A 27,187-nucleotide genomic window follows, 5' to 3' on the forward strand; every position below is an offset into this window, starting at 1 on the left:
AGTTTTATTCCGCTAGATAAGAGATCACCATCGATTTTAAATTTAGAGTATCAATTCTCTGCGTTCCGCCATTTTGTCATCTTTTCCGATTAAAAATCACGATATGTCTATAAACCACAAAGGACCAAAACTAAAGTAACCGATGTAGTCGTAATTGGGTGTCGATATCTTGTCAATCGTACGGTTGTTTTATCTGACTAACTAACTTGATACGGAAAATGTTCTTAATTTTTTTAAATAACCATAGTCTGTTATTTTTAAACTGTATATATTGGAATTAGTTAAAAAGTCAAACTTCAAATCATAAATAAGGGTTCCGTGAAAATTGTTTTCGAAAATCGAATTCGTTTATAATTCTTTAAAGTAATAAATTTTATTCAAATAAATTTGTATCTTCGTATCTTCCCTCATCTGATCACCAGCATGGCTAAAGGTATTACTCCCAAAGGTATTGTGAGGGGTGTGAGGTGACACGTCCAGGTATTCAAGCGATTTCCTGTCGGGCTTGCAAGTTCATGCATCGTTTCACTTCTGTAGGTATTGATCAGTGTACATGACTCTCCATTTTGAACTATCAGGTGTATAATATACATCTCTGTCTTGCGTGTCCAAAAGTGATATAATATACTAGTCATTACTAAACTCATACGCTTGTTTATAAATAACATTACTGGTGTAAAGAATATTATTTATAAAAATATAAATAATACCAAAAAAAAAAGATTTGATGAAATATAAATCTATTTACATTTTTTTCCAAGGTTTAATTTGGGAAAATGTAATATATACTCGTTGTCAATAGTAAAGGATAGATTGGAACACACCAGAAATATTGATTTAAAAAAAAATGTATGCACTTGTCGACGATTCGTTTCTACGCTTGTATAGCCATGAAGTTACGGAGCTATATCGCAGTTTTAAATATATACATGTATACATTGAACATAAGAACGAAACATACATTTTGTGTAAATCGGGGTAACAGTTTTGTAAATAGACTAGTCCACGTATGCCAACAGTATGTAATCATCGAGTTTGATAGACTATTGTATACGAAAAGAAGAAGAAGAAGAGGACCAATTTGATTTAAATACAGGTCGATATATAACTTGCTTCGGTTCATCGAAGTTATGAACATAATTAATAAAATCACAAATTTACATATCAATTAGATAATATTCGAATAAAGGAAGAAATTCGACTTCATCACAATTGTTTCTACATTCATGTAAAATATATGCAACTGGACGTACACTAAACAAACCCCAAGGGATGTGAATATTTTCTAGGAAAACTATTGAGTATTAAAGTTTCAAATTAATTCCGGGATTTATTTTCTTTCTTGATATTCAATGACAGCAATTTAAAGAATAAACTGCTTGTCCGCTTTAGGGGTATTCTTGCCAGTTGAACAGACTTTAAGATGACATTAAATACGATTTCGTTGTCTTTTTTTTTAAACATTGTTGGTCAAATAGCTAAAGTATTATACGTTGTGAGAAGAAGACTATTTTAATGAGGACGCTCCCGATTATGAATAAATTTGGTTGACGTTTTTCACACTTGAAAAGAATATCTATTCGTAATTTTTCGATTCCATTTCAAGAGTATCGATCCTTAAATTTCCTCTCAATTTTTTAAAACATCTTTTTATTCAAATAGCTGAAGTATTCATGCGTTGCGAGATTTAAAATATTTTGATGAGAACATTAATTCCTAAATAGGTAAATAAAGATCGCTTTGGATGGACTAAATGATATAATTGCAATCTGTTTGAAATATTAAAGGTTGCCGATTCTAATTTAAAAAAGTGCAATTTTTAGTTCATACACTCGTGTTTAGAAGGCTATTTTTAATTATAAATTTATTCAATTAAAATAATTCAGTATTTTATCGTTACAAAAGTAATCAGAAGTCATAATTCATTTAAAAGTGAGCTTATGCAAATTATATAAAAATATATAACAGCTATCCAGTGATTGTGCGACCTTATTTCTCTCGTAAATTCATTTTAATTCTTTTTCTTACATTTCTGTGTCTAAAAACTATAACTGACTCCCGCATATCATTCAAACGAAATGTTGTTCACACCTGAAATGGTGAACCGTGACGCCTAGATGTCACTGAATGAAGATCAAAAGATTAGAATTACATAATGCTAATCTTTTAATTACCTTGAGTTTAACTACGCATTCAACATTCACTAAGTGTCACAAATTAATACACATTTTATTTCCACAGTACAAGCAAGTGAAAATGTTTGCTGGAATGACGCAAAAAGTTCAGAATACAAACATGTATTTTTTAATACACTATCAATCGTGTCAGTTTCATATGTTTGTTTAAAGTGTTTGAAGAAAAAAATCATAAAAATGTTCTATTGTATTATTTACTTTAATTACTAGAATTCGTATAAAAAATCCACACATAAATCCTACAATCTAATTTTAAAAGTTGCATGGCTATCACTTACTTTTCGTTGGTTAATAGCTACACCAAAGGTCGTCGATGCGCTTTAAATAGCGTTATGAGTTGGTTAAAGAACAAGACTTAAATGAGATTAATTTCACTCCCGGCATGCTCAAAGACTTAAACTACGTCACATAAGTCAGGAAGTTTGAAAAAATAAAATTAATAATTCCCAATTTTCTTCTTTATTACTTTTCATATCGAAATAAAACTTGGTGAATATGTTTTTTATGGTATTATGAACATAATAAGATGAAAAGTGAAAAATCGCGAATTATCCCTTTAATTATAGTTCATTTATATGTTTTGGAGTTTAGTATGACATCCAGTTTCACTGATCTAGTACACATTTTTATTTAGCTGAGGCCCACCTTTGAGTGAGGGATTTTCTAGCTGCATTGAAATCCCATTGGTGGCCTTCCCCTGTTTTTTGCTCTATGGTCGGGTTGTTGTCTCTTTGACATATTCCCCATTTCTATTCTCTCAATTTTATTTAAGATACTTCATAGCTTTGATATGATTTTTTCTGGCAAAAACAGCTCAGAACAAGTGAAACTGTGAGCTACTGCTCACTGATGATACCCCCGCCGCAAGTGGATAATATTAAGAGTGTAAAAATATGCAAGTGTTCGGTAAACAGGAAGTTGTCGAGTGATGAATCTGAAAACGCATCACACAGTATGGCTGACTTATATAAATCCTGAAACCAAATTTCAGAAATCATTGTATTGTAGTTCCTGAGAAAAATGTGACGAAAATTTTCAACTTGGCTATCATGTGTAAAATCATACAAGTGTTCGGTAAACAGGAAGTTGTCAAGTGATCAATCTGAAAACGCATCACACGGTATAGCTGGCTTAGATAAACCCTGAAACCAAATTTCAGAAATCCTTGTATTGTAGTTCCTGAGAAAAATGCGACGAAAAATATTCATGAAACGGACGGACGGACTGACTGACGGACTGACGGAAGGACAGACAGAGGTAAAACAGTTTACCCCCCTTTTTTAAAGCAGGGTTTAAAGCCGGGGTATAAAAATGGACAATATAAACAGTCAAGTCAGGAAATTTCATTCATCCAGAAAGTCTGCAGAACATCAACTGAATGGATTTATGGGATGATACAAAATTGTTGACAGCATTTAATTTATCATAAATACAGTGTGAATGTATCTGGTTATTTTCCTAGGGTATTGGTATGAAGTTGATGAAAAAAATGGGTTACATTTATGGTCAAGGACTTGGGAAATCAGGCTCTGGCAGAGTGGAACCTGTACCTATTCAACTTATACCTCAAGGTAACAGTAGAAATTAAATAATTTAATTGGGAAATGTTGTTAATGACTATTTTGAGTTAGGAATATGACAGTTGTTATCTAAAAATTAAAATCACTAATATACTGAACTCAGAGGAAAATTCAAAACGGAAAGTCCATAATCAAATGGAAAAATCAAATGATAAAACACATCAAATAATGGACAACAACTGTCATATTCCTGACTTGATACAGGCACAGAAAATGATGGATTGAACCTGTTGTTATAGCGCTGAACCACTGACTTGAATGACAGTTTCATCAAATTCTAATAGTTTGTTTCTATGTATGTTGCACTGTCGTTTGATTTTTGTTGCACTTCATGGGTGTTTCTGTTGTATCATTGTTCGGTTTTAGTTTCTAACCCGGATTTGTTTTCTCTCAATCAATTAATGACGTTTGAACAGCGGTACAGTACTGTTGCCTTTATTTGAAATGTTTTTTTTTGTCAAACTCATAGCTAATGGCCCTTTATGTTTTGGTAAACCAATATTTCTGCATGAAATCTGAATTTCTAAAAGTTTCTGACTGCTTTTCATATTTCACAATATTTTATGTAAACATGATTTTTTTGTGTATTTTAATATTTTACAACTTTATGAATAGGCAGTAACTGTTTTCGAAAAGGGGGAAGGTTATCACATATAAATGAGACAAACATATGGATAGCACATTTATCTTTTGTTTTTATAGGACAGTCGTTAGATAGAATCATGGAACTAAAGGAGCTTGCCGGAGATCAAGATTTGTTTGATGTTTTAAAGAAACAGAAGAAAGGAAAACATAAAAGCAAGGTTCCAAAACAGAAAATAGTTTCAAAACAGAGTCCCACAGATGTGTTTGAGTTCATAAACAAAAAGTTATCAGGGAAAAAAGGTAAAAGCTATCTTTGTTTTTCTTTACAAAACTCTAAAGTGATAATCTTAACAGAGTATTGACTTTTTTAACTACCAGTATGAAAGTCAAGTTCAAATGGTTGTACTTCTTTCCTTCCATACATTCTTTTTTGTGAATTTGTCGTCTGCTCTGTTAATCAATCTGGATACTGTCATCATGTGTCCACCTCATGTGGCTCTGATAATCCATTTTCTTTGAACTAATATTGTGAAGGATATGGCTAGTAATTTGCTTTGATTTTGAAAAGACATTGTTCATACAAAGTGCTCAAGGCAAATGTATATGTACAGAGTTGTTATGTTGACAACCAAAAGGTTACAAGTTACATGAGTGAACACTGCCAAAAATACAAACCTGATGCAACTGCACTCGGCATTGATAATTTACAATAATAATTTGTTGCCTTCATATTTGACACATATTCATTTTTTTTTTAAATGAGACAAAAGGAAACAGGGGTAACTGATTTTTCTCATACTTGATTTAATTTACTCTACTTTTCTCAGCTGTTTCTGGATTTTTTTCAGTTTTTATACGAAGACAAAAAATTTGCTGTTGTATATTGGTATCACGTCGTCATCGTCATAGTCGTCCGAAGACGGATGGTTTCTGGATAATAACTTTAGTATAAGTAAACAGAAATCAATAAAATTTTAACACAATGTTTATAACCGCAAAAGGAAGCTTGGGATTGATTTTTGGGGTTATGGTCCCTAAGGTTTAGGAATTAGGGGCCCAAAGGGCCCAAAAATAGCATTTATCTAGTGTCAGAATAATACGTTGTGTATAAGTTTTTCAATTGTTCTGAAATTGTACCACAATGTTTGATACCCTAAGTAGAATGTTGAGATATATTTTAAGGGTTATGGGGCAAACAGTCTAGGAATGAAGGGCCAAAAAGGGGCCAAAAACAAGCATTTTGTAGTTGTTTCAAGTCAATAAATTGGAGTGATTTTTCTTTGTCCAGAATAGTTGTTGAATCACCTAAAACCAATGGTTTATATAATCTTCTTTGTAAATTGGAATTATCTTTCTTTGTCCAGAATAGAAGTTGAATCAACTTAAATCAATGCTATATACAATATACAATGCAATATTCACTTTACTACCAACTGATAAATTAAAGCAATCTTTACCATTCAGTGATTACAAGCGCTTTGATTACCATTCTAGGGATATTCCCCTTTACAAGTGGAAAAATTGAAGATTTTTTTAGTTTCTGTTCTCTTAACTTAAGTTTGTCTCAACCAAATTTAATGAAATGTGTATAAAATGCTTATTACCTCTAAACTCAGTTTAATGTCAATTTTTGGCAGCTTCACTTTAACAGTTCTTGAGTTATGTCCCTTTATAACGTTATATGCTAGCGGGGGCATCATCTGTGTCCAAAACATCTGTGTCCTTTTGGACGCATTCCCCATTTATTTTTTTAGAAGTTACTATTAATTAATATTAATTTTAACCATGACTGTATGACATTTTATATTTTGATATTTTATAATGTATTTAAATGTTGCAAACTCCATTAGAAATTTGAATTGAGATCATTGTTGGAATAAGGGAAAAGGGGGAAGTGAGAAAAAAATTTGAGGGGGGGATCAATTTTTTTTCTCATTTCAGATTTCAGAATTTAAAAAGAAAATTTCTTCAAATATTTTGTCTTTGAGAGAATTAATATTCATCAGCATAGTAAATTGCTCGAAAGCCAAAAAATATTTTTAAGTTCATTAGACCACATTCATTCTGTGTCAGAAACCTATGCTGTGTCACAATCCAAATTCAGAGCTGTATCCAGCTTGAATGTTGTGTCCATACTTGTCCCAACTGTTCAGGGTTCGACCTCTGCAGTCGTATAAAGCTGCGCCCTGTGGAGCATCTGGTTTTTTCTTAGTCTACTATTTACTCTTTAATTTAAATAAAAACATCTTTTTTATGTTTACATATTAAGTTATTTCCTCTTGTTTTTTTAAAGGCAGTGCTTTAAGGCCTGACTTTCAAGTCATGAGGTTCATCTTTCCTTACGCTAATCTTTGCTGGGGGTCATTTTGCAAGAAATAGATCCGGAAATGTTTAAATTTCTCCTCTACTTTTTGTGGTATGTATTGGTTTTTGTTCCTTTCATTTACATTGGGAAATAAAGAAACGATCAGTGTGTATTGTTCGTTTTAAAAATCTGTTTATTAACGTGTCTTTTGCATTATAAGCAGTCAATCTGATTACAAACTATCATTATTCGAATTCCGTGTGGAAAGAGGTCCGTTCAATTTCGAGTACTATTTGCGATCTAAAGATATTTTAAAATCATTTCACTCGTTGATATAACATGATATTATAATTAAAAGTCGACTGACCGTGAATTATATTGCATAATATACAATTTAAAGTATTTCTGTACGTGAAGCCGTATGACGTTATAACTCGAATAATTCAAGCCCTTTCCGTGTCCTATTTTCTCCCACACGAGGGCTTGAACTCCTTATGATCATTGGCCGCGTCGCCTGTTCTCTGTGAGAGAGAGCCAATTAGAGGCGATCAGGATAATGAGTCTGCGCAACTCTCTTGTAATTGTCTTACCAAACACGTGTGTTCAATTAACACAAATCCGATAATAATTAATTAACATCAATCAACATCAGTTTACATCATTTAACATCAATTAACATCTGGAACTCCTCCTTCTTTAGCTGCCAATTTAAATAAAAATTCCCATATTGCAAAGCGGTGTGAAAATTCCGGTTGACGGTCTTGATCGAGGAAGACGTTCAGGCGTTAATGGGGCCTTCGTAGATCAGCGGAATATAACGACTGAATTATTCGGGTTAATGACGTTATAGTTATTTCGGTCTCAGTTATGTAAAATATGAAATTATCGTTCCTGAATAGGGTTCCACTAATTAAAGACAAGAAGCGTCAAAAAGTGATAAGAAGCGACAATAAAATTAAAATAGCGATAAGAAGCGACAATATAATTAATTTAGCGAGAAGAAGCGTCAAGAAGACTATAAAGCGACTATACATAAATAAAAAAAATGTCATTGCAACAACTTATTCCCCATAGATATTAAAAAAAACATGCATTATTTTTTATTATAGGGGCGGTTATAAAACATTTTTTATATTACTGCACATTGATAGATAAAAATATGTTTTTATTAAGAAGAAAGGGATTAGTTTTTATTAGATATAAAAAAAATATATTTTATGCACACGCTAAAAATTGGCCATCAAAACAAAAAAAAATCAATTTCCTTTTAAAGAATTTATTGAATCAAAACCATGCAATATCATTTCCTTTCTAACAGTGAAATTCTTCTTTTTCATAGGGACATATTTGATAGGTGTAGCTCACCCTATCACATCAAATGAGAATAGCCTCGTGAGAGAATTACGATTCGCTTGTCCCTTGTTAGTTATTGTCGCTTCGTCACTTAATTAAACTTCTTGTCGCTGTTTGTCTCTAAAATTCTTCTTGTCTCTTATTAGTGAGACCAGTCAGTTCCGTCCTTAACTTCCGTTTTTGCACTGCAAAACAATCACACAATTAACGATGCCTAGTCCTTGTTGGTGTGTACCTGAGTGTCATTTAAGAGGAGGACTTGCATTTCTAAATGACTTAATAAGAAGGAAAAGTTGGATCAACGCCTTGGCTCAAACGTAGATTGTCATGTGCGATGCAATCGTAGAACCCATATCAATCAGCTGTTGTTTGCAAGGCACATTTTACTGAAAACGACTACGTTCAGGAAACTATTCATGGTAAAACTTTATTTTCTTTAAGAAATATATACTGTTATTTATATAATCGCCATGCAAGTAAACCAAAGTCTGTTTGCAACCGCAATTATCGTTTTAGAATAAAAAGGGGGGTGAATTCAAGACGTCATAACTTTTGGGATTACGATTCAATATCATCTGTTTGACATTTTTTGGTTAATACTACAATTGTATGGTTTTTCTACAAGAGATATATATTATACTGATAATTATTTTAGCAGTCATTATGTAAATTTCGGTTGTAATGACAAGAATTCATGAGCTATGCCTCGGGCTTTCTTGAAAAATATCAATGACAATGTTAACAGGAACAAAACATTGACATGAATGATGCTCTCCACCTATGTTATAGTTATTTAGGTATGTGTGTTGCACAAGTCTTTCACAAGTTTCAAAAAAGCTAATGTTATAAAACTTTTTTCAGGGCACATACCCACTTTATAGAGACTTGTCTACTGCCATGCATTCCCATCCTATTTTCATGCACCATTTGTAAGCAAGAGACTGAATGGTTTACAAAATTAAAAATCAGGACGGTGTCCCGTTAAACCAAAAGAACTAAACTGGATGAATATTGTAGGAGAAATCTAGAGGAAAGTTTTGATTTGTGAAATTGGTTTTCCTGAACAGATGTACATTCATCCTGCAGGAAAGATTTATAACTGTCCACCACCAACTGACGAGCTAATGTTGAGCTTCACAGATGGAATTACTCAAACACCATAAATGCCTATGTTTTCAGCACAGATTTCACAAATCATGACACAGCTGTGCATTTTTATGCCCCACCTACGATAGTAGGGGGGCATTATGTTTTCTGGTCTGTGCGTCCGTTCGTCTGTTCGTCCGTTCGTCCGTCCTTCTGTCCCTCTTCAGGTTAAAGTTTTTGGTCAAGGTAGTTTTTGATGAAGTTGAAGTCCAATCGACTTCAAACTTGGTACACATGTTCCCTATGATATGATCTTTTTAATTTTAATGCCAAATTAGAGTTTTTACCCCAATGTCACGGTCCACTGAACATGGAAAATGATAGTGCGAGTGGGGCATTCGTGTACTGGGGACACATTCTTGTTTATACCTGATAAGAGTCGAAAACTAAATATTATTTTTATATAAATAAACATATATTGTGTCATTTTAGAACTTATATTTTTCCAAAGGATGCATGAATGAAAGTAGTGAAATTCATTTTGCTTTGATATATAGATTTGAATTACAATTGTTCATGTTATTGTAATGCATATAAAAATAAGGAGATGTGGCACAATGTAAATATATGATATTCTGTGAGTTTATCAAACTAAAGGGGATAAGAAATGGGTATAAGCAGTTACAGGACTGTACTACTGTACAATCTCCAACAATGAGAAAAACTCATACTGTAAAGAGAATTTCATATTTACAAGTAAGTTTTGTTTTTGCATTGAATAATTTTCTTCTATTGTCTTAAAAGCAAATATGGGAAGTGGTTAAAATGCTAATGAGACAGCTTTTATGGCCACCAGATGTCATTGTTACCTTGATTAAAAACTCCTTTTTAGCTCACCTGACCTGACTCATCACTTGGTTTCGTCGTCCATAAACTTTTACAAAAAATCTTCTCTGAAACTACTGTGCCAAATTTAACCAAACTTAGCCAAAATCATCATTGCGGTATCTAATTTAAAAAATGTGTGGTTAGACCCGGTCAACCAACCGAGATGGCCACTATGGCCAAAAATAGAACATACAGGTAAAATGTAGATTTTGGCTTATAACTCTGAAACCAAAGCATTTAGAACAAATCTGACATAGGGTGAAATTGTCTCTTCAGTGAAGATCTATCTGCCCAGGAATTTTCAGACAAATCTGACAACCCGTTGATGGATTGCTACCCCCAAATTAGTAATTTGAAGGAAATTTTGCAGAGTTTGGTTATTATCTTAAATTTTATTATAGATAGAGATAAACTGTAAACAGCAATAATGTTCTGCAAAGTAACATCTACAAATAAGTCAATATGACCAAAATTTTAAGTTGACCCCTTAAAGAGTTATTGCCCTTTATAGTCAATTTTTAACAATTTTCATAAATTTTTGTATTTTTGGTTAATTTTTAAAAAATATTTTCAACTGTAAATACTGGGCCATGTTTATTATAGATAGAGATAATTGTAGCACCAAGAATGTTCAGTAAAGAAAGATCTACAAACACATCCCCATCATCAAAAACACAATTTTGTCATTTTATATGTGTCCGTTGTTTAATATGCACATAGACCGTCCAAGGTGAGCGACACAGGCTCTTGAGAGTCTCTAGGTCATTAATACAGGTAGATAACTTTATCATGTTTATACTGAAAAATAATTTTGCTTGGAGGGAGAATTTTAAAAAAGTTCTGTCTTCAAAAGAGTTGACATGTAACTTTTGTTACTATGTACATTAACCATTATGTTACTTGATGTTCTAGCAATACACACAGAACGGAGACTAGTCAATCTTCGTGAATTATTTTTCATAGGATAGGAGTAATTGAATATGTGTATATAATTAATAATTAAAAATAGTTTTATTTACATTAAAAAGGAAAAGTTCTTATGTCTTAAAAATGCATTTCATGGCGAGGTACAGAAAATATACTGTAAACAGTAGACTATAGATATAGGTGAACTAGGTACAAGAGAACTCTAAATCTTAAATACTACAAACCACCTCTGTTCTATGGAAGATAATGATATAACTGGACTAGAAATACACACAACCTGTAATTAACTGCCTTTACAGCGCTTTTGCGCTTTGATTCATATATGGTATAGGTTCAGTGACATTATATAGAAGATATTTCTAATTCTTTTTTCTGAGATTGCTTTCAAGGTGCCATTTAAAGTAATTTGCGCTGTGATGTTCCTTATTGAGTAGGTGTATTTCCCCAATTTTAGCCCCATTTATGGGCATTATGATTTCTGGTCTGTTCGTCTGTCCGCCCCTCTGTCCCGCTTCAGGTTAAAGTTTTTGGTAGAGGTAGTTTTTGATGAAGTTGAAGTGCAATCAACTTGAAAGTTAGTACACATGTTCCTTATGATATGATCTTTCTAATTTAAATGCCAAATTAGAGATTTCACCCCACTTTGACGGTCCACTGAAGATAAAAAATGATAAGATAAGATGAGCATCTGTGTACTTAGGACACATTCTTGTTATGTTTAATTTGATGTTTTTTGAAAAGCTTTACTTGATTTTCCTTTGTCAAGAAACACAGTAAAATACTGAAAGTCAGGAATGTATAGATACTTGAATAGCTATATGACAAAAAGGCCAACTCAGGGAATTGAAACCTTAATTGCCTAATAACTCTAAATTGGACAAGTTAAAGTGTGTCTGGTAATTAAAACAAAAAACGTATCATTTTACATCAGCCAAATGATTATAATGACAGTTGAATTGTGAAGTGATTTATTCAGTTGTTCTTTCTTTAAATGTGCTGAAGTAATTTGTTAGTGGAGAGTATACTATTATTCATGATATTACCATACAAGAACTTGCTTTGAGATATTGTATCAATTGTTTCAGAAATGTAAACACCATAGGCTAAGAAAATGAGGTGTTACTAGTTAAAACTAGTAATACCTAATAATATCAAAAATAATATTATGTTTGTTATATATCATAGTTTTTAGTTGTCCATCAGCGTCTGTTTCAGATATATATCTAGATATAAAACAGACCTTCTTTTCTCTGTAGTTTTATCATTTAAAAAAATGTACCATGAAGTCCACACTAACTTGTAACTTAGTATGCATGCTAGTTATGCCACATGTTTGGTTTTGATCGAAATATTGTTGTTCACTGAACAAGGAAATGTGTTCTATGGGTCAGCATTTCAAATAATCAAATAAACTCATTGTAGATACCAGTCTTAAAATCAGTGTATGCCAGATGCATTTTTTCATTTACAATAGATTTATCAGTGAGAGTCGAATCAAAAAAAATAACAAAGGCCAAATGAAGTATTAAGTTTAAAAGCATTGAAGACTCAAAATTCTGAATCTTGTTGCAAAATACAGCTAAGGTAACCTTTTCCTTGGCTAGAGGGCTTAGATTGTGATATGTATTTGAAATCAGTAAAAAGACTACTTTAGATTGTGCTTAAACAATAAAACACTTTAAAACGTAAAGTATATAATTAGATACATGATACTCAGAATTTGGCAGTGTATTAATGCAATATTGATTTGTTTTTCATACAATGCATCAATCTTGAAAATATTCATAGTCATTTTCTTCTATTCAAAGTGCAGACGTTTTTATAACATCCTCTTCTTTCATTTATTCAAAATTGTTATAAATTCTGTATATTTAGTTTTCTCTTAGTTTAAGTATACTTTTACTCAGAGTTTATAGTGCCCCAAGGTATGCTTGGAGTTATAAATAACTCTCTTGCCTTTTTAATTCATTAACGAGGAAGATGACTTTATCTCCACACAACTGATATTCCACATTTCTGTCATTGTGCCAGTTGGTAATTGAAACTGTGTAACTTTATTAATTTTGGGACAAAGTCACTTGACTTGAATCTCTATGATTGGTTTAAATGCTTCACCTCAGTTTGAACGGTGAAAATAGTTTAAAATGGAAATTTAAAGAGGCTTCAAACAGGCTTAAACAAATTTAGAGTGCATTGATGTGAAGCAATTCGATATCGGTTATCCATCTAAAGTAACCATTTACATACAAAATAAGAGGAAGTATTAGACAATCATACACAAATTTTTGTTGTTATTATTAATTATTGGTTATTTTTCTATTTGAATAACCCAATTCTGCTAGAATAATTTCTACTAAAGTAAGATAAATTTGAAACAAGCTGCTAATATATTATATTCCTTTCAATACTTTTAAAGAGATCCTGCAATAACTGCCACAAAAAACCCATTGAAGATGTGCATTATATTGTGTGTTAGAATTTGTCAATTTGTAATATTTGTGAATTACCCATTTTATGTCTATTTTTTGGGGTAAATATCTAAACATTTCTTGAATGGTGTGAGAAAAATATTTCTACACACTACTGAAAAATCTGTTCTCGGCAAATGATTAGTCGCAATTTTATTATGACGTCAAAATATTTTGTTTTCTTCTGAATTTTTCTATTGTGACGTCATGAAAAAAGGCGACCATGCCTGATGAATAATTACGGTAAGAAATAATTCATGGGGGCTTGAATATATCGTGATTTTACCACGGGTTGGCCCTTTATGACAAATATTTTACCCCTGAGCGATAGCGAGGGGTAAAATATCGGCATAAAGGGACAACCCGTGGTAAAATCCAGATATATTCAAGCCCCCATGAATTATTTCGATTCTGATAGGACACATACGGCAATTCTTTTGGATCGAAGCGCTCTAGGTGTAGGCAAATATTTGCCGTTCCCATGAATAAACGCACTAATAAACTAGCGTAAAAGAATGGAGCAAACTGCATTAGTGACATGCTTAAACTATTTAAAATAATGTATTTAGACAGTTTTGGATGAATTTGAATGATAATTTATTTATATGTCTTATATGATGTACAATAAAGGGCTTTTGCCACATTTTAGCATCATTTGTGTATGTTTCCTTGTGATGATTTTCGGATTCACAAGCGTGTATTTTCCCGTAAAATGCTTGCATTCTAACGTCATTGTTCTATGACGTCGGGTATCTCTTTCATAAAAAAGCATATGACGTGGGAGTACAATCGGAACAGCACTGGCAATATATTCATATTTTACCACGGGTGTGTACTCAAAGCGTTTGAAAGACGTCATGTTAGAATAAAATTTAACTGTCTTGAGTGGAGTAATATCGTAATACACTTGTTGCAGTGTAGGAATCTATATTAACGTAACATTCAGTACATGAAAAAGATATTACTATTGCCTTTATTTTACCTCTGTTTATTTATTGTTTCGGGTCAGATAATATATTCTGTTAAATTAATTTTATGTTTATTGTATGAACAAGATTTCATCTCAATTGACATTCAACATACTCTCATTGAAGCTGTACATTTACAAATTTTAACAAAGTATAGTTAGGGCTATAACAAACGAACCCATGTTATATTGGCATGATAGAGATGTTAACTCATAATTTAAAATGTATTTGAATAGATTACCGTTCATAATCCAAGTAAAATTAATTGTTCTCATGACTCAAAGAAAAGTCATGTCTAGAATTATCCATGAAGTTTGTTATTTTTTTTTATCAAGTAGTGTGTAGTAAGAGCAGGAACTGCTCATCATCCCTGATCTGACTTAATCACAGGTTTTGTTTAAAATGGGTTCATTTAGTTATTGATTGAATTTGTACTCTATTTCCGTGCTATGTTTGTTTGTGTCTGTTTTGTTTCTATATGTTCTGTCTATCATTTGTCCTAAAGATTCCTATTGTCAATTTTCGATCAATAAGATTAAGAAATAAATGTCCACGGTACACAGATGATGCACCCACTTGCATATCATATAAAGTTTTAAAGGGACATAACTGAGTAATGGTAAAAGTGAAGCTACCCAAAATGTGTACTTTATCGGAGAATTGTGCATATAAGTTTCATAAAAGTTAGTGTAGGCAAAGTGAAGTTGAAGAACTGAAACGAAAAATTCAGCAATTAGTCTATTTGTATAAGGGCATAATTCTAAAGCAATTTAAGTGAAACCCCCGAAATTCAAACTTGATCTGTCGTTTGTGGTAATAAGCATTGTGTATGTTTCATAACTTTTGATTGAAGCTAACTAAAGTTAGAGAATGGAAACACAAAATTCAGCAATATTTATTTGTAAAGGGACATTAGAACGGTTAAAGTGATGCCACAAAAATTCAAACTTGGTCGGTGTTTTGTGGTAATAAGCCTTTAGTTTTGTCTACGTTTCATAACATTTGGTTGAGAAAAACTAAAGTTAGAGAACGTAAACCAACTTTGGTACGTACATACGGACGGACATGAAGGATAAAACTTAATGCCACTTCGATTACGACGGGGGTATAAAAATATCGTTTATGAATTTTATGATATCTTAAAATTGGACAAGAGTTAGTCATCAGTCAGTTATTAGTATTGTAAGAAATCACATGTATGACAATTTTTCACATGTATGCATCATCAACGTAGTTAAATAATAGTAGCAATGCGGTTGTCACTAGCCTAAGAATAATGGAAACTTCTGACCATTCTGGATTGTCTTTCCGTCATTTTGTTTTGACATTGGTGCTGTCTGTTTTTCTTTGACTTATGGCTTTTTATTATTTTTATCTTCTCCTTTTAAGGTTAAAGCTACAAAAGCAATTAAAAAAAAAGTGATCACTAGATATGATCGTTTTGTTGACTGTTCTATTTTGGTTTTTAATTGTCCACAAGAGTTTGTTACAAGTAAAAGAACTATAATACTTGTTTTTACCCTTTTATATATATCATTGACGTTGTTATATTCAGGCAAAAGTTACATGTTTTATGTACAATCATATAGTAGCAACTACATTGTAAACATTAATTCTATATTCAATCTGATAAGTCACAAATATTGCAACCTGGTCATTTCAAACTGACCCATTTTGTTTGATATATTACGTTATATAGTGTTTTGCTCAATTTGAATCTGAATAAACCGATGAATTAATTTATTATACTTCACGCTTGATATCTCTTTAAAATAGCTATTAATCATAAAGTTAGAACTATTAGAGTATGAGTACTAAATATAGAATATCATAGAATAGAATGTCTTATTCATTTATTTATCAGATACCATTATAGCTATTGTCTTAGCAACATGTTTTAACAATTGTGCTTAAAACAGTATACGCTTAGCAGCATGTTTACAAGCTTAATATCTTTTTTGAGTACTTGTATAATTAATAAATGGATCTTTCAGCAAACAAATGTCACAAGATTATTATACTGTATATCATTATTATAAAATGTTCTCAACTACCACAGCAAGTTATAATATATTTGAGCTGAGCACAAAATTTGAGAATGAATATTACTAAGATGGTGTAATTTCACAATGACATTTTAGTCCTTTTTTATAGATCGCCTCACTGTAATAGAATAATTTAGAACCGCCAGCTGGCTCAGTTGTATTTTCCAATTCATTTCAGCATTATGGGTCATATTCTGAACCAGCTGAATCCATACGTGGTTTTTCCATCCCAAGTCGTTTTCGTATACTCTGAACATAGTCACGGGACATAGAACGTGCCATTCTAGTATGTTCAGGGGAAGACAACGGTGTACGATCATGTGATATAGATCTAGATCGCGGAAGTTTATGTTCAGAGGAAGACACAGAAGGTTTGTTTTCGTGTGATACAGACAACGAGCGAGTCATTTTGCTTTCTGGTGAAGTCACAGATGACTGTGGAGAAGTGCCAGCTCTATTTTTGTATATTCCCATACTTTTGGCTTCTAGAAGCTGACGTTTGCAAAGAGCAAGAATGCGCTTCGTTTGCTCGAGGTCGTTTGATAGTGGTCGTTCATTTAATGTTTTTGTCATAATATCACAATATGGAACTGATGATTTTCTGTCTCGAGTTAAACCTCTGTAGCGGTTATCAGATAAATCTATTCTAGACTGTGCCAAATCTTGCTGAACATCACTTACAGAATGACGTCGTTTCGAACTTCTTGGACGGTGTCGTGTTTTTATTGACTGGATTTCTGATTCGATGCCGTTGCCATTTGATTCCTCTGGTATTGGAGAATGCATAGGGTTTTCTGATGTCATGCTGCTTGTCATTGGAGTAGAACTATTATCATCTGGTAATATTTCGTTATATCGCATTCCGAATTCAGTAGAGAATTTATGAATAAGTTGATCAACTGTAAGTCGCTGTTGTTCCTGATCATCAGTCAATGAATCTGGAGTGAACGATTGACCATTTTCTATTAGGAAATTTTCATTTTGAAGAAATTCTCGAGAAAAACTCGGAGGTAAAATTCTTTCTTGGTGCACATCATTTTCATGTTTCAAGTCGCCTACTGTAGAATCTGTCGCAATACTTTCATCCTTTGTTTCATTATCTCTACACTTCCATATTTCATCATGGGTAGTGGTAAATGTCAAAAACCCTAAAAGTTTATCTAACTCCTCTTCAAGTATTTGCCCAGGTGCAAATGACACTTCCGTTTTTTCTACAGCAACTGTTTTGCTTAAAATCTGTTCACAACGATTAGCAACGAGTTTTTCATATTGTTCTATTCCTCTACCACAGCCGTAGTTTAAAACCAGTCGAATGAAGTCTATCACACCGAGGATATTTTTCAAAAGCGATTGCAATTGTTGCCTGCCTTCAGAAACAGGATTAATTGAGGCGTGATGTTCACCATAAGAATCAATTTGATTCAGTAATTTTCTTTCTGCCTGGCGTATCGTGGTGATCAGTTGCTCTATTTGAGAATGAATTTGTTGTTCAATTCTTACTCTGCTTCTCTCCCATGTATCACCGGAAGTACTTATACCATCCAAACGATAGATGATATGCATTGCCTCTGTTTGTAAACATGATAGTTGGTCTTGCAAAAAGTCTCGCTGTGTAAAAGAATATTCGGAGGAAGACGATGGCGTTCTCAGTGCTCGGACTTCATTGTCTAAAATAAATTCGTGCTCCTGTAAAGCTTGTGAGAAACTGAATGTATTCTTCAAACTATTTGTTAGTTTTTCTAATCTCTCTTCATCAGAAAGACCCTTTAAAGCTTCCGATATATTAATAGGTTTCTTAATATCACAATCAGTTGTTTCAAAATCGGCCGATTTCTGACGCTGAATAAAATTCTGCCATTGTATATTTTCAGTATCTGAATATTCATCATAAACGTCATCTTCATTGTTTGTCTTTGGATTTGCTTTCTTCACTAAGACTTCATAGCTATCTTCTGAATCGGAGTACAAGCCTGGAAAGAGTGGTTCTTGTTTCTTACGTAGTGATAATGTCGGCACATTACTGGCGATAGAATGTTCTATAACTTTGTTATCGAGAAGACCTTTCAATCCTGTTCCCGGTAATGTGTTACTTTCCTGACATATTGGACAAAGAAGCTTTCGCTCTTGGATATTGTCGGATGATTTGTGAATATAAGCCTGTAAACAACCAAGGCAAAAACTATGAAGACAAGGCAAAAGTTTTGGATGATTGAATATACCAAGGCACAGCTTACAACATATTGAATGTGACAGTGGCAAGTTATGAGACGAACCTCCAATGTTTCCCAAAGATGCAAGCAGCTCTGGAATTTGTCGTTTCGTATTATACGACATCATTCAAGTTCCTGTAAAATAAAGACCATGCAAATAAGTAGTTCGCGATAATAATCAGATACATGTATAATGGACGATATTTTATCTTTACTCATTTTGGATATGGTCTTTCGTTTAACATTTATCGATTTCAAGATTTCCAATACTGATTTCTCTAGAAGTAACTTGCATATTTTGCATATTCATATTTCCAAAAATACATTTCAATATGTCACAGCATGACATCATTTATGAATGCTTGAAAAAATGTTTCACAACAATATCCTCAAACTCATGAGTACCTGAGATACTTAACTTAACTTATAATTTAGTTTACCAACGCGTTTCTTCTGCATAAGCCTATACGCATTTTCCCTCGATTTAAACCAATTAAAAGACTAAATCAACTACAAAGATAAAATGCATTGTAAGCAAAAAATCCAAAAAATAAGATAATTCCATTTGGCTGTTTAAATGTTATGGATATAACTTCGATGATACTATCTGTTAAACAAGACACTTCCCTAGATAAATCGTATTACTATCGATTTCGTCTGAAGTTGTTCAGAAAATTAGACTATTATGTAATATAATAGTTTATGAATGATTCATGCTCAGGATATAAATAAACTCATCATAGATACCAGGACTAAATTTTGTATATACGCCAGACGCGCGTTTCGTCTACAAAAGACTCCTCAGTGACGCTCGAATCCACAAAAGTTAAAAAAAAAAGGCCAAATAAAGTACGAAGTTGAAGAGCATTGAGGACCAAAATCTTAATAGTGCAAAGAACTAAGGTTAGAAATGTTTTTAACAGACGCGAGTCGTCTCAAAAAAGTTTAGACATCGATTTACTATTTTATTATGGTGAATAAGTAAAACAATGCCGGATATAATATTCAGAGTTATGTCATGAAGGGTAGGCAGTTCGACGAATTGTAAGTGTGTCTGAGTATTGTGATAAAGTAAGGTTTCACATCCGCTCCATGCTGTGTGGTCTCTTTTTGGAACTCCAAGAACACTGCTCTTTTTTTAAATCAAAGATAACCCAAAACACCAGATTGAAGAGTTTGATCACTGCGTAGTCATTTTAATTGGGTAAAAAGAATGTTATATATCACCAATAAACGCGAATTTTTTAATCCGTGTAGAGATTAATACCAAAATATAGCATGCATGATAATGATTCTGTAACTTAGATTATCAAAGAATATTTATAGTCTAAATTTTGAAAAACCGAGTATTCATTTGGTGGAAGAAGACAATACAGTAATTTTTATTTCTGAAGTTCGTATAACTAAACGTTGATTTTCTTCTTCTTATATTAATTGAAATAGATACAGAAAATCTAAAAGTAATCATTTAACATAAGATATACCAAAAATCATTCATAGCTGCTGTGGATTTAATATTAATATAACTTACCTTGAAATTATACCTGATGCTGGGGTTGGAATAAAGTAATTTTGCACTGCATATTTTCTAGTCTGTATTTTCTTCGTATAGCTAATCAATAAATAATCCGTCAGTGAATCAGTCTGGAAACATATCAATGGAAATACATATTGGAATATAACCATTTCAAAATCGATGAAGATAATGGGATAGCATCCGTTGTTTAACGTTGTGCAATGTACTATTTGATTAATTTAAATATGTGTTGTCCATCTGAAGCTGTTTTAAGTCATACATTCTTAAATTCATGTACACAATAATCCTTCCCAGCTATAGCTGTCTGTACTGCAACCTGGGACAAAAATATGTCGGTTTACGTAACACATGCACACAACAATCCTTCTCAGCTATAGTTGTGTGGACTGTAACCTGGGACAAAAATATGTCGACCTTTTTTGCTTCAGACGATGTATTCTAATTCAAATCCTTTCACTGGGACTGCTGTGAACAAAAAAAGAAACATTAACTTCCGAGTCAGAATAATCAATTTTTCTTCACGGTTTGTTGATTTTAGCACTATTGGATATAGCTTTCAATAAATTAAGGTGATGATACTACATAAAGAAGATGATAATAAATAAATTGAAATGAATGAATCTGCTTGTCCGGAAGAGTTTAGAATATTTAATCTAGTTTACGATGAAACATTTTGTGGATGGTTGGTCAGTCATATCAAGACATAGGATATGTCTACTCTGAAGAATATATTTGATGCAAAAAAAAATAAAGAATTGTACAATAATTAAAACTATTCAAAAGGGGTTATTTGAAATTTGAAAATGTCCGTACCAAGTCAGAAATATGACAGATGTTGTCCATTCGTTTTTTATGTGTTTTGTCATTTGATTTTGCCATTTGATTAGGGAATTTCCGATTTGATTTCCTCTGAGTTCAGAATTTTTGTGATTTTACTTTTTATTACAAACGCCGCTAAAGAGATACTAAATGTAGTTGTAGAAGTTTCACGGTAACTCTTGACACAACTAGCGTATAATCAATTAAGCCTTACAGGTAAATGTTGACTAAAACTCTATTTAGATAGTCAACATCCCTCATATTAATTTTGTTTGAACTAAGACACAACATCTTCAGGGTTTGAAGTTTTCCGTGATTTAACCAAAAACAAAACGGGGAAAAGGATACTTTTCTGATCATTTCCCAACTGTATTTTTGCGGGTATTTTTTTGTACAAACTAGGTATTTAAAATTGTATGAAGAGTATTTCTATTTAACTTGGTCTCTTTGTTCTGGTCGACATAAGTCTACAATATGCACAGATCGAGCTATGCAAGCGTTTGATGCCTTTAGTTATGACAAGTTTTTGTTTTAATTTTATTTTAGATAATTACCATATATTTTTAATGTTTCGACATCTTTAATTTCTATCTATTTTTGCAAATTTTATGTTTGAGTCTTCGTACTTTGAAAAATTAAGACATAGTACAGCGGCAAAGTTGTGTCTGTTATTACCTGTCCCTTCTCAAAGACATACATGCAAATAAAAATTAGTACATTTTGATGATGTGCCTCTGATTGATGTTTATGACTTGAATTTAACATGTTACACTAGATAATTTCACAGTTGTTAAGTTGGATAATATTTATAAGTTCACCGAGAAGAATGGTTTGTCATTCATGCTGTAAAATACGCAACATGAATTAAATATGGATATCAATTCGGCAATAAACCGTTAATCATCTTTTTACAAGCATAACACATTCTCATTGTTACCTTATAGGAAGAAAGTATGTAGATGCATATAAAAGTTATAATCTGTTATTGTAAAATGTTCAAAGCTTGGAATGAAAATGTCTTTTGGAAATCAATTTATTATTACACTGTGGTGTTCCTTAACCGTTATTAATAAAGTATTTTCAATGTATATATATATATATAGTAATTATATTTTTAGTCACATCTGCAAACAGCGCTCAGTTGAAAAGAAAACCTTGACCTCGTTTCCTTATACAGAAATATTTGTTTTTATTACTGATATACACTTTGTCAGATGCTTGTTTGTGTTTCTTCTCTTTATTGTTCTTACGTGTATGGTGGTTCTTAAGATTAATAACTAACGAACTGATTTTTTGCCCCATTTATGGCTATTATATTTTCTTGTCTGTGCGTCCGTTTGTCTGTTCGTCCATTCGTTCGTCTGTCCCGCTTCAGGTTAAAGTTTTTGGTCAAGGTAGTTTTTAATGGAGTACAATCAACTTGAAACTTAGTACACATGTTCCCTGTGGTATGATATTTCTAATTTTAATCCCATTTTCATGGTCCACTGAACATAGAAAATGATAGTGCGGATGGGGCATCCGTGTACTAGGGACACATTCTAGTTTTTGTCTGTCTCTTGAGAAATGTTTATAACCCCTCACTGATATGTTATAGTAGTTACAGCCCCGCGTTGCAAAGTTGGTACAGTAATAAATTTACTGCCAATGGGGTTTTTAAGATATATATTGAATTTGATGGTTCTAAATTTCTCGATAAAAATTGTTTCATAAGAGAAATTGAAAAAAAAGTTTGTTTTCATTAAAATCTAAAAATTAAATTATACAACATTGTCAGATATTATTTTTTTCTTTACGTTATTGAAACTTTATAAAAATTATAATTGGTCTCGTTAATAAAAGATGAATAGTCGGTGCCTAATGTATACTAGGTATTCATGGTGTTTGTTTTCTAAATATGTACATTGTCCATGTATCTAATTTTGATTAATGATTTACAGGGTACGTGTGATTGGTGGTTTACTGCAAGAAGTTAGCAACACAAGTATTCAAAACTAATCTTTCAGCAATAAAAAGTATGGAATAAATTTAAAAGACCCAAAAACAAATGGACATTTTTTTTTACAAGGGATCAAAGAATGATCATAGTTACTTAAAGCAAGTACCTACCTGCTAATATGAAAACGTATACACACTTATATCAGTTGCTGCAATTTTGACAACATTTTGTAAAAAATTGTATCAAGTATTGTTCTATCTGTTTATTGTAAGGGATTAACCCATATTTTCTTTATCTTAGGTGACATTAAGGAACTGATTCCTGACCATCATGTTCACATCAATCTTAAGAAACAGAGTAAACCAACAAAAGAAATAACAGTGAATGACCTTTCAAAAAGAAGCGACCGAAATATAAATGTCCAGGTAGGTTTAAAATATATTTATTTAAAAAAATTATATGACTTTAGTATGCATGCATAGTTTGATAAATCAGTTATACACGATCAAGTTCTTTTGAATATCGGATGTTTCTTGACAATCTCTGCAGCTTTCTTACTGCCCTTGTACGTCATGGGCGTTTAGTGCAGTGATCTCTGCAGCTAGTAGGATTTAAACTTCAGAATGTTATTATTATATTGTCTCGTTATTTTATGAAATTAATTTGACTGGCATAATATAAACATGTCTCTTATTTAACAATTATAATGGCATTGGTTTATTAATGCCATTTAATTGGTTAGTGAATATTAAAAACAATAACTACTACTATCTAAATTACTAGATATTTTCTGAACAAATCATATGCCAAACATTATGCCTGTAGAGTTTTAATATTTCGTTTTCGTTGACTAAACAAAGCGTTGCTAGCAGCAGCACAAGATTGTCGTCTTAATATTTATTAGGCTAGATACAATTTTAAGATAAAAGTTATAGATAATAGATTTATTGCTGTTTGTTAAATGCTCAGTGGCAAATGTTTCTAGTATTTTAAGAACGATGATATTTTAAAAAAATGATGATAAATGCAACTTCTGCAAGGTTAAGGTAAATTCTTATGAAAGGATGAAAAATTTGACTGCCAATGTAAAACATGAAGAAAAGGGTAAAGTTATTGCCTTATAACAGGCCATCTACAGAACGAGTTGTTGCGAGGATTCTTAAACATACACAGAGCATGGCAAAACTAGTCGATACCATCATAATCGAATTTAAGGTCAAATTTTGTACACTATATTTTCGTCCATATAATGATTGTCATATCAATGTCATGTGTTGTATTATAGGCTCTTTTCTATTCTTCCATCTGTTAAAATTTGTATTGTAGATTTTCAAAACACATGAAGAAATGAAGAATGTGGAAAAAGAAATATCTAGATTAAAACAGTCACTCTCAAGAAATGAAAATAAGTGAGTACATATATTTGTGTAAGCACTAATTGATATGTCCAGTCAAACCGGTTCATTCCCCCAGTCTTTAATCCTTACCACAGGTATTCAGACAACTCAACATCTCTGTATATATTCTTATTTATAAAATTATCAACCTTTTCAGCATACTAAAAATGCTGAAGAAAATATCACTTTGCAACAGCAAGGAAACTTTCTAGTGATAATATTATGGAGTACCAATTACTGGGATCCTTATTAGGTCCAAATGAAATTTCTGCAGCATAAAGTTATCACTTGTCCATTGGCCCTTCCTTGGGTCCAAATACGGAAGGTATCTGCATGATACATTGACTATTCCTTGCCTGATTGGATTGAGACTTAGCCATGTGGAAGCTATAGGAAAGAGGAAGAACTACATTTTTGTGTGGTCAATATGTCAAGGTTCAAGGCCAACTGGTTCTTAAAACATAAGTTTTTTTAGCTCACCTGTCCCGAAGGAACAAGTGAGCTTATGCCATCACTTGGCGTCCGTCGTCGTCTGTCGTCGTCTGTCGTCGTAAACTATTTCAAGAATCTTCTCCTCTGAAACTACTGGGCCAAATACTTTCAAACTTTAACTGAATGTTCCTTAGGGTATCTAATTTATAAATTGTATCCGAAGTTTTGATCTATCAACAAACATGGTCGTCATTTGCTAAAAATAGAACATAGGGGTCAAATGCAGTTTTTGGCTTATAACTCAAAAACCAAAGCATTTAGAGCAAATCTGACATGGGGTAATATTGTTTATCAGGTCAAGATCTATCTGCCCTGAAATTTTCAGATGAATCAGACAACCCGTTGTTGGGTTGCTGCCCCTGAATTGGTAATTTTAAGGAAATTTTGCTGTTTTTGGTTATTATCTTGAATATTATTATAGATAAAGATAAACTGTAAACAGGAATAATGTTCAGCAAAGTAAGATTTTCAAATAAGTCAACATGACGGAAATGGTCAGTTGACCCCTTTAGGAGTTATTGCCCTTTATAGTCAATTTTTAACCATTTTTCGTAAATCTTAGTAATCTTTTACAAAAATTTTCTCCTCTGAAACTACTGGGCCAAATACTTCCAAACTTTAATTGAATGTTCCTTAGGGTATCTAGTTTGTAAATTGTATCCGAAGTTATGATCTATCAACAAACATGGTCGCCATTGCTAAAAATAGAACATAGGGGTCAAATGCAGTTTTTGGCTTATAACTCAAAAACCAAAGCATTTAGAGCAAATCTGACATGGGGTAATATTGTTTATCAGGTCAAGATCTATCTGCCCTGAAATTTTCAGATGAATCAGACAACCTGTTGTAGGGTTGCTGCCCCTGAATTGGTAATTTTAAGGAACTTTTGCTGTTTTTGGTTATTATCTTGAATATTATTATAGATAGAGATAAACTGTAAACAGGAATAATGTTCAGCAAAGTAAGATTTACAAATAAGTCAACATGTCGGAAATGGTCAGTTGACCCCTTTAGGAGTTATTGCCCTTTATAGTCAATTTTTAACCATTTTTCGTAAATCTTAGTAATCTTTTACAAAAATTTTCTCCTCTGAAACTACTGGGCCAAATACTTCCAAACTTTAACTGAATGTTCCTTAGGGTATCTAGTTTGTAAATTGTATCCGAAGTTATGATCTATCAACAAACATGGTCGCCATTGCTAAAAATTAAACATAGGGGTCAAATGCAGTTTTTGGCTTATAACTCAAAAACCAAAGCATTTAGAGCAACTCTGACGTTGGGTAATATTGTTTATCAGGTCAAGATCTATCTGCCCTAAAATTTTCAGATGAATCAGACAACCTTTTGTTGGGTTGCTGCCCCTGAATTGATAATTTTAAGGAAATTTTGCTGTTTTTGTTTATTATCTTGAATATAAATATAGATAGAAATAAACTGTAAACAGCAATAATGTTCAGCAAAGTAAGATCTTCAATTAAGTCAAATTGACCAAAATTGTCAATTGACCACTTAAGGAGTTATTGCCCTTTAAAGACTTTTTTCACAATTTGTTCATCATGTTGACTTACTTTAAAAAATCTTCTCCTTTGAAACTGCTGTATCAATTTCAGCCAAACTTAGGCTAAATGAGTTTCAGAGTATCTAGTATAAATTTTATATTTTATTTCTTTGTATGTCAAGAAACATAGCTCCTATGGCTAAAATAGAACATAGGAGAAAATGATTATTTTTTTTGGCTTTTGAAGAAAATAGGACGATCCAAAAACCATTTAAATAAATTGAAAAGCCAAAATAATCATTGATGAGAGATTTAACCAAAAGAATTAAGGTGAGCGATTCAGGCTCTTGAGAGCCTCTTGTTCTAGAGTAAAATAGTTACAGAAAGGTCAAACCACGTTCAGAAAGGAGCTGGTTTTATTTGATTTAGATACCGAAATTACTTATCCATGTTTCATTTTTGTTTCAGGGATAAAGGAGTAGCCAATGTGATAAAACAGAAAATATCGGCCAAAGAAGAATATTTACAGAAACTTAAACTTTCGGAACAGACAATGCAAAATCACCAGACCAAAAGATCTAACCATAAAAAATTAACGGTTTTCTGAAAATATGGAGATTGTGTAATGTTATGCTTGATTATTTATTAAATGTCACCCATGCAAACTTTTTTGTGTTTATGTAGTTGATTGGACATAAATAGAGATAAACTCACCAAACCTATGGCATACTGGATTCCAAAATGTATATCCAAATTACAAAAAGTTCAAAGTTTATTCTGACAAAATTGAACCAAGCGGACTACTTATAACAAAATATTATTTCTGAATTCCATTTAATGAATGTTTTTTACATAACAAAGTAACGCCTCCGCTTCCATATAATGTTATTAAG

At 32.3% G+C, this 27,187-nt stretch overlaps 2 protein-coding genes across 2 annotated transcripts in view; one reads left to right on the forward strand and one right to left on the reverse strand.

Moving 5' to 3' along the window:
• The window catches only part of LOC143063109 (zinc finger CCCH-type with G patch domain-containing protein-like), a 37,961-nt gene extending 11,002 nt beyond the window's left edge, over positions 1-26,959 (forward strand). The window contains exons 9-13 of the mRNA XM_076235078.1: positions 3,658-3,766; positions 4,478-4,660; positions 23,206-23,330; positions 24,232-24,314; positions 26,763-26,959. Coding sequence (XP_076091193.1) covers positions 3,658-3,766; positions 4,478-4,660; positions 23,206-23,330; positions 24,232-24,314; positions 26,763-26,901 — 639 coding nt within the window. The 3' untranslated portion in view covers positions 26,902-26,959. The remainder of the gene's footprint in view (positions 1-3,657; positions 3,767-4,477; positions 4,661-23,205; positions 23,331-24,231; positions 24,315-26,762) is intronic.
• Positions 16,444-20,277, reverse strand: LOC143063108 (uncharacterized). Its single transcript, XM_076235077.1, has 2 exons — positions 20,142-20,277; positions 16,444-18,745 (listed from the first exon to the last, which is right to left on the reverse strand). The coding sequence occupies exon 2, from the start codon at positions 18,735-18,737 to the stop codon at positions 16,581-16,583; it is 2,157 nt and encodes a 718-aa protein (XP_076091192.1). The 5' UTR covers positions 18,738-18,745; positions 20,142-20,277; the 3' UTR covers positions 16,444-16,580.
• Positions 26,960-27,187: the final 228 nt, after the last annotated feature.

This window comes from Mytilus galloprovincialis, chromosome 2 (genome assembly GCF_965363235.1).
Source record: "Mytilus galloprovincialis chromosome 2, xbMytGall1.hap1.1, whole genome shotgun sequence".
Lineage (NCBI taxonomy): Eukaryota > Metazoa > Mollusca > Bivalvia > Mytilida > Mytilidae > Mytilus > Mytilus galloprovincialis.

What these genes read in the sequence shown, in the direction of transcription:
- LOC143063108 (XM_076235077.1), bottom strand. Translation starts at nt 18,737, where the DNA reads ATGATGTCGTATAATACGAAACGACAAATTCCAGAGCTGCTTGCATCT.